Source organism: Odontesthes bonariensis, chromosome 3 (genome assembly GCF_027942865.1).
Source record: "Odontesthes bonariensis isolate fOdoBon6 chromosome 3, fOdoBon6.hap1, whole genome shotgun sequence".
NCBI lineage: Eukaryota > Metazoa > Chordata > Actinopteri > Atheriniformes > Atherinopsidae > Odontesthes > Odontesthes bonariensis.
In genome coordinates, this window is record NC_134508.1 from 30,455,279 (window position 1) to 30,464,080 (window position 8,802).

The window sequence follows — 8,802 nt, forward strand, 5'->3', positions numbered from 1 at the left end:
TATTGAAAAGCCATGCTGATTCCAGTGGTGCCAGTAATTGTAATTTGTGCCAATTCCATGGCACTCTGATGTTAGAAAATGGACAGTGCGCCTCATCAAAGCACTAAAGGAACGACTCAGTTGCAACATCTATTTGTTGGTCATCGTGACAGTGAAATCTCAGGGCTGCAGGAGTCGGGATCAGGGGTATGAGCTCCGTTTTCACAACCATCATGTGGTGTGAATAAAAACACGAGACAGAAGCATCTAATATCAATCTCATCATTTCAGCCACCTAACGCCCAACACTTACTTACTTTAACACATATGCACACCCAAAAAGTGCTTGTGCCCACATCAAGACTCGGAGGCAAATCATTCCACACCTCTTAACTTCGATGCAATCTGATTTCTTTGTGCTCTGTTATTGTGTGTACAATTTCTTTCACACATATACAAACAATTCATACACTCCCTTCCACCCTCGCAATAACCATCTAACCAGCTGGCCAGCACTATCTCCCTCCAGAGGCTGGACCACCTCTATTATATCAATCGCTGGATGATGAGGAAAATGAAAACATATTTCTGCCTAATTACCTTACAAACAAACAGTCCTTCCATCAGTTCATTTATAGTCCTGATGTGATGAATCCATTCCACCGCGTTGCAGCATCTGCATGCATCTATTCCAATTACCTCCCATCTGCTTGTGATGAACTCCCGCATGAGGGCAACCAGCGCAGCCCAAGGGGAAATTAACCGTCTTGTCAGGAACATTCATTGCAACATCTGTACACATGGGTATCAGCTTTGTATGTATAGGGGTTAGGTATACACAGGTGCATATACTTCCTGCAAAAGTATATTAAGTATACAGTGTTTTTATGGACATCTCCAAAGCTATTCTAATCACCTTGTTCAATAGGTTTACAGGGGTTTGAAATGTAAGCATCTGCATACCTCAAAGATAGTGACAATCGTCAGTAAGGAAAATTTTGTCAAACGTCAAGTTACCTGATCACCTTTTCATCAGAATGCCACATAATGTCACACACTATTTAACACAATTTACTGATCTGCACCAAGGAGGGAGCTCATAATGCCAAGTTTTCCATCCCCTATTACTCTTCTCATTAGCGGGAATTTAGAGTAATTGTCTTAGTGCTTGTTTAGTATGCATGGCACTGTGTGCTACAGATTACCACAAAGCATGACTTTTTCTTCAGTCTCATGGCAATTAATTTACCCCATTCATAGAGGAGAAGAATAAACACAATAGTTACAGACACCACTTACCCAGTGGAGCCCAGCAAACAATGTTAGAGGAGAACGCCATTATCACTTAGAGATACTGTATGAAATCCTCATTCAAGATCAGCAAGGCTTTTTGGTCTGGCACGGCTCTCTAGTCAAAGAGCACATGAATGTTGGCACCCAATAAGTTACTTTTAGGCTGCCTATACAAAATTAAGACAATTACTAGAAACAACAATAGAACATTTGCACACATAAATCTATTGTTATTTTTTTGTCTTTTTCATTTTGGTGCTTTGTTTTGGACAATAATGTGTTTCGTTATTCCATCTGTCCTCCTAGGAAAGGGTTCATTTGTCATAGGGCTTCTTTCCATGCATACCAAAAAAAATGTACTCTATGTGCTTTAACGTGTTAATTTCCTGTACACAGTTCATGAAGGTCTGACATCATCTAGTTTGACCGTGAAACAGTGAAGCCATATTTCATGTTCACAGTGTATGGAGGTGTATCCTGATGGGTCAGCACAGCCCCCATTTTAATTGATGGTCTTTTTTAATCACTGTAGACTTCACTGTTGTTTTTGGCAAGGAGCTATCTGTTCCAGAAGATTCATGGTGCCTACTTGTTAATGATATATCTAAGTGTCTTCTTACTTGCATCACTTTAAAGTAGTTGCTCACTGTGCCTGCTTAAGGGAGGAAAAGGGTGCTGTATTTTTGATAATGTGGGGACATAGTCAGTAGCTGGCATCTTAAAAAACAAGTCCTGCTGACAATTCCATATGAGTAACATCCACTGATTTATCACTTATCATTATACTGTAATTATTCATGACAAGAGTAATTCTATGACCAATGTCCTGATTTTCTTGGCATCTACAAGAATTACCAAAAGGTAACTATCCTTTTTTTTTTTTTAAAGCAGTTAGGTAATTATTTACTACAATGTGGCACCAGTTGAGATCTCTTTGTAAGCAGTGCATGCAAATTGCTTTTCTGAAACAAGGAATCAATTAACTTATTACGATTATAAATTCATGCCATAAAAAAGTTACAGGAATTCAGTATCGCTTTCATTTCATAGAATTGTTGTTTTAGCCAAGAACCTATAAATGCAGTTAAATGTTGATGTTAAGTCAGTTTTGCTTTTACCATTCACTTTCCTGAAAGTACATTCTTTTTTGTAAATGGTTTTATATAGGAATTGTCAAATCTAAAGTATTAGTCCTAGCCACAGTAAAAAGAGTTCCTGTTTGAGAGTGTTTATGGTATACTGTACATATACTGTACAGTACATTTATTTTCTAATGTAATACTGTACATCAGTCTATGTCCACATTCTTCAAGTATTTGACAAAAAAGTGACTTGATATGCATCCGTCTTTTGCAGATGGAGTTCTTCCTAATCATTCTCACACTCTTTAATTTGTGTATTTTATGTTATTCATCAGTAACTGCCTGTAAAAACACAAAGAAAATTACATTTGGCGTTGTTACACATCTGGTGGAAGTTTTAGATGGGGCACTGCAGCTATGAAGAGGGTTGTTGAAGTCAGGTGGTCACTGTTCGAGCAAAGTCTAATCAGAGAAATGGGCTGTGATTAAAATGTCTGAGCAAAAATTAAATCCTCATTGATTTATGTGTGCGTACGACCTTTGTTTTCCTCTTGTCTCATTAGTCTATAATGATCCTTCTCACTTGTTTTTTCCATCTTTAAAAGATTTTGGTGTATTTCTGTCTTGTATAAGACCTGATTTTTTTATCGTTTTCTTTTTTTATACAAGTTTAAGAACCGCAAAGTCTTGTTTTCATTAGACATGGATGAGTATTGATATACAGATGGGCCTCCATTAGGTCTTTCGAATCATATTTCTGGGCAAGGCAATCAGAATTGTGAAAAATCAATGCTCATGCATTTGAAATGTAAAACTTGATGATATATTATCTTCTGAGAGGTGAAAGTTACAATGGAAGAAAGTAGTTCTAAACTTTCCAGAGAAAAAAGTTCTGGCAAATCCATCAATTGCTGTTCATGTTTGACATGCACATTTTAGTGCAATTATTTTCTGTAGTGCAGTTTTTATCTGCCTTGGATCTGGGTTTGCTGTCATTTTTTTCAACAAAATAAAGAAGAATAAAAGTCCTAATCCATGTCAAGGGTATGTCCGACCATGTCTAATGTTTTGAGAATTTAGAAAATGAACTAAATAGGAACCCGTCTGTCTCCTGGCTCTTATATGAAGATATTTTTTGAGTTCATCCTAAAAAAAATGTACTTTGTGTCATTGTGTGAAGATGCAACATGTGATGAAAGTTTTCTTTACTGACCTGTTGATTTATCCTACACGTATTTAAACATTTTTTCCTTGTGTCATTTCCTTTTCTCTCTCTTGCTCTCTTTCCATCAGTTCTTGTCTTGCTGATCTTAACCCTAAAACGCCACAGGAAGGGCCAGAGGATGGCAGAAGATGAAGAAGACATGAGAGATAACGTCATCAAATACAATGATGAGGGCGGAGGGGAGCAGGACACGCAGGCATATGATATGAGTGCTTTGAGGAACCTCTATGATTTCCCAGAGGCCAAGAGCTGTGACTCTGGCCCGGACATCCGCTCCTTGCCACAATGGATACAAGCAAACAGAATAGGTGGGGGTTCAGATGGAGCTGCAGCAGCAGCAGCAGCAGCAACAGCAACAGACTTCTCTCTTTTCAAAGGCTACATCCGAAAGAAGGTGGAGCAGGCTGACGCTGACTTGTCGGTGCCTCCATATGACTCCTTCCAGACATATGCGTTTGAAGGCACCAGTTCACCTGCGCTTTCACTCAGTTCAATCCACACACTCTCCACCACCTCGGAGCAGGATTTCTCCTACCTCAGCGACTGGGGACCACGCTTCAGGCAGTTGGCGGGCTACTATGCTCCAGGAAACCTTGAAGAGGAAGGCTCCTAGCACAGCTTCTCCTCAACAGAGAGACAGTTAAACACTCACTCGTTCTCCCTCTACTTCTTCTCACCCTGTGGCGCTCTTCTGAGATCTTCAGAGCCATCACTGTGTACTCATTAAAACCAGAGTACCACCTTCTTATCTCCTTTTGAAAAATCCTAGTTGCAGACTTTGAACTGCTTTGAGCAATCTTTGATTTTTCTCTTTCTTTCACTTCTGTTTTTGAGTCTTGCTTCAGTCTGAGAGTATTACTGTTGTAATTGTACTAGGAAAAGGAGCGGGTAAAAGATATCCAAAACTGCCATTCAGAAATGTGGGAAGGGAGAATTTGTCTCTCAAAATGAAAACTTTTATTTGAAGCTATGAGACTGATTCCAGAGTTGAGAATATTAGCATCACTTTGGCAGGATTCATCCATAAAGGCAAATTGTCTGGAAAAAAAACATCCACTTATTTAAGAGAAAATTCTCATGTATTTATTTGATTTAATTAAAAGTTAATTTATTTATTTATTTGATCTCTACGTTGACTGCAACAGTGAACTCTGCTGAAATGCTAAGGAAAAAGTGAGGGAAGAGGACACTACAAAGGAGGAGACTACAGAAAGAAATGAGAACTGCAGCGCCAGCGGACTACATAAAACACTGAGGATGTGACATATTGGTCATATATAAATTACATTGTTGAAAATATTTGTATTTATTTTCTATTGCCACTTTTGTAAAATAACCAACTCAAGACGGAGAGAAGAAAAGCATAGAGAAAAGGGGAACAAAAGAACAGCAGCTGAAAGAAACTGCCAGTTCAGTCTGAATAGCTGAGACTGACGTACTTTTGCTGAGTTGTGGTGAATTAGAAAAAGGAGGTTCTGGGGGTCATACTGTGGACAACTGCGTGGAAACCGTGTCCTTTCATACCCTCTCCACAGCCATTTGTAAGGCAATAAGGCACAAACCGCAACAGTGAATTATAATGAACAAAATTACTGTTTTATGGGGTTGGCTGGTGGCCAGCTTTGTGCCACAGGAAGCCAATATGTATTCTAGTTTTTTTTTTGTGTGTGTGTGAATGTGTACAATATGTTGAATTCATTTTATATCCTGAGATGTTTGATTTTGCTTTTGATAATTTATTTCCTTTGTGGAAAGATTGGAGAAATAGTCCCTGCATAATGGTTGTGTCTATTTAGTTGGGGGAGGTTTTGTGGGATAACACATGATGAATGGACTGGTCACTCCCACCTGATATCCCAACCTAATCCATGTTGATCTTAACTTGCAAATGTATGGAACACAAAAAAAAAAAGAAGAAGAAAAAATAAGACCAATAAATATTGAATTTTTTGGTAAATCACACTGTGTGCAAAAGTCTAAATTACTCAGTGAATTGCTCTGCAAATGAGATCCCATAGACAAAGCAAACCGAGTACCCATGTTGCTAATTATTGTTTGTCAATTGTTTGTTGAAGATGATTCCTGTATTATGAATAATTGCAGAGATAGTATTGGTTTACACCAGGAATAGATTTAGAGAAGAGCCGTAGGTAAAAACAAACACATCATATGACATATCACAGCCAAACAAAGCCTCCCCTCCCAGGATTCTCATTCGTGGCTTCTGCCAGATCACAGCAATTGTAATAGTCAAAGAAAACTGACGCATATGAAGTTGCTTTCATCAGTTGTTGAAACAGACAACACAACAGTAGATGAGATTCACATTCACTGGCCTTCTCTCTGTCAGTCAAAGGTCCACTTTATTTCTTAACTGAGAACATCTAGTGAACTGTGAGATAAGAATGAACTATTACTGCTTCTATAACTTCTATAACTTTCTATAACTTCTATAACTTGGGAATCTAATATGGAAAAGTATGTAGAACATTTAAGTATTATTGAAGAAGCTCAGATTTATTTTGCAATTAGATTCATATTTTGCTTTTCTGTCTTTATCATACTGTGCTGAGCTGTGCCACATCAGTGGACTTATTTATGTATCTTTGGAAAAGAGTGGTTTAGCCATCCATTATTAATCATAGCTTTTAGCCTAACAGCGTTTGCTAACTTACAAACAAATGTCATGGTCTAGATGGAAATACACCAAGTAGGTCAGCATAAGGTTGGTATTCATAGTCATATAGAGAGGATTGGATAAAAATATGTACCTTAACTGAAACGCTGCACAACTCCATGTTACCAAGATAATCACAGGTCATGTGACTAAATCTGTGAAATCACATGTTGCATTCAGTGGGCAAAATCTCCCCGGTTATTCCTGTTCTTCAGTACCTTCCCACCAAATGAGTCTCTCGTTCATCTTCCATCACTGTCAAAGAAAATGTCACTCCTTAGTGATGACCTCCACATGTGTACATATGAATGTATTTCCATCAATCAGGACATTTCCCCCCCATCAAGGGCAAAGAGAGGCCAACTATTTGTTATGCAGATAGATGTTAGGTGATTGGCAGTTCTCTGGAGGATAGCTGTGAGCACATTAAATCTTCTCTTGTCTTCGTACTTGACATCGTAATGACAATTGATTAAACATAGTGGGGGAAGTGTAAATGCAAACTGCAGAAAATATTAAACATGTTTCTAAAAGCTGAATATCGTTACCTATTTAATTCCTGGACAAACTAAAAACAATGCTTTCACCTTCAGCTTGGTAATAACAAATCCATTTAGCTAAAATAGACTGCATTAACAGACTTAGCTTACACAGTGAAGCAAATGCGGCTCTCTGACCAGCTGAAATAATAAAATGACTATTATACTTACATGACCAATGACTCTTAACAAAAACTGCACTCAGGTAGAGAATCGTAGAGTGTGTTTTTTATTTCTGAAATGACACCTTTCCAATGACCTGACAAGTATTCTATTCAATGCTCGAATAATGAAAATGACATCTTTGTTGTGGTTGTTCTGGTGTCAGTACATTACCTAGGCCTTCAAAAATGTGCTCAGTTTGTTTATTTAATAAATTTTTTTCAAAGAAAGGAATTAGAAACAAAAGTACAATTCATTTCTAGGGTACTTTTAAAACTCAAAATAAAATTAAACAAGCCTGCAAGTAAAAACATCCACGAAACTAAGATGAGGTGACAATGGGGATAAGAGCATCAAATCACAACATGCATACAGTTTCTAAACCACTTACTTCATTGAAGGCTGCAGCGGAGCAGGAGTATTTTTCTAGAGTTTAAAGCAAACCACATCCAGAACAAGCCCCTCACTTGTCACAGGGATTATTACTGACCGATGGAAAAGTTAAAGAATTCAAAATAATATCCATTTTCTACTCATTTGAAGGTCTAGATAAGTTTACATGCTCTAATGTATGATACAAAAAAAACCACAATATTGGATTAAGGACAGATGATCATTTTTTTTTATTGCACCTTGGCAGGCATTATACAACTTTTCATTTGTATTGCACACAAAGAGGCTCATAACTCACTGATGTAAAGAGAAAAAACAAAAAAAGCATGATGTGGTCTCTTTAAAAAAATCCTCCTCAGCTAAACTACTAAGGCTTTGGGCTGGAGGAAGGAACCAAAGCACCTAAAAGAAACTCAAACAGGAACATAAAATGCAAACTCCACACAAAACACCACACCAGATAATTCAAAGAACACATTTCCACCTTGAGGCAGTACTACCACCGCCAAATAACATAAGACATTAGGATAATATTGATTCAGCTATTGCTTTTGAGCTCCTTGACAAGCCGGACAAAATAGGGCTTTAGATATTGTGATCAGATAATGTTACTTACATGTTCCTCCACTTTTGAACTCAACTTCTTCTGATGCTGCCAAGTGAATACGGCTAATACCACAAAGAATCGATAGTTGTGCAAGCTTCTTCCACTTGTTGTTTTCTTCTTCGGGTTTGTTGGCTTCCGTGTATGGTTGCTATTTGAACTTAAAAGCTTGATAATATAAGATGGTTTTGAAGTGCTATGCTCTGCATGTCAAATGTTTGCATTATAACAGTTTTTGTCTTTTTTTTTCATTCCAGATGTGTTTAATTTCTCTAAGTATGCTACAAAGTGTTCTCTTCAGTCTTTGCAATGCAGGCAGAAATGCAGATAGAAGAAACATGACGTTACAAGATGGTGTGGAGAAATTATATGACGAACGATTTCTTGGAGTCAGAGGCCTTATAGACATACAGTCAAGCAACCAACCACATTTAAATAAACACAATATGAACAAAGAAAACAATTAGCTAATGCAGGCAGAGGCTGGGAAGGTGGAGGAGATATGTTGCAGAACTGTAATAGCCAGTGATGGAGTGTTGTTTTGAGCACACAACAGACAGAATGAATGAACGCTGCCTCAGTTATAAAGCAATTGTGAATGATAGGATTGGAGTGTGTGACTGAAAGGAACTATGAACTGACTCTTTGCCTGTACTTATTTGTTTGATCAACACAGTGAAACAGGCATATTGAAAACAGAGCTCTGAATCAACCTTTTCGATTGTTAATTAATATTTGTTGTGCTACAGCCTGAAGATTTATTGCCCGCAACAACCTTATCTAAGTCTTTCATATTCATACCTATTGTAAATTGTAAATGTTTTACTCATCTAAGAGTTGTTTTAATT

The 8,802-nt window shown here is 37.7% G+C and overlaps 1 protein-coding gene across 2 annotated transcripts in view; it reads left to right on the forward strand.

Moving 5' to 3' along the window:
- Positions 1-5,740, forward strand: part of cdh22 (cadherin 22) — a 173,819-nt gene extending 168,079 nt beyond the window's left edge. For both annotated transcript variants that reach the window (XM_075461520.1, XM_075461521.1), the window contains exon 14: positions 3,648-5,740. In XM_075461520.1, coding sequence (XP_075317635.1) covers positions 3,648-4,192 — 545 coding nt within the window. In that variant the 3' untranslated portion in view covers positions 4,193-5,740. The remainder of the gene's footprint in view (positions 1-3,647) is intronic.
- The last annotated feature ends 3,062 nt before the right edge of the window (positions 5,741-8,802 follow it).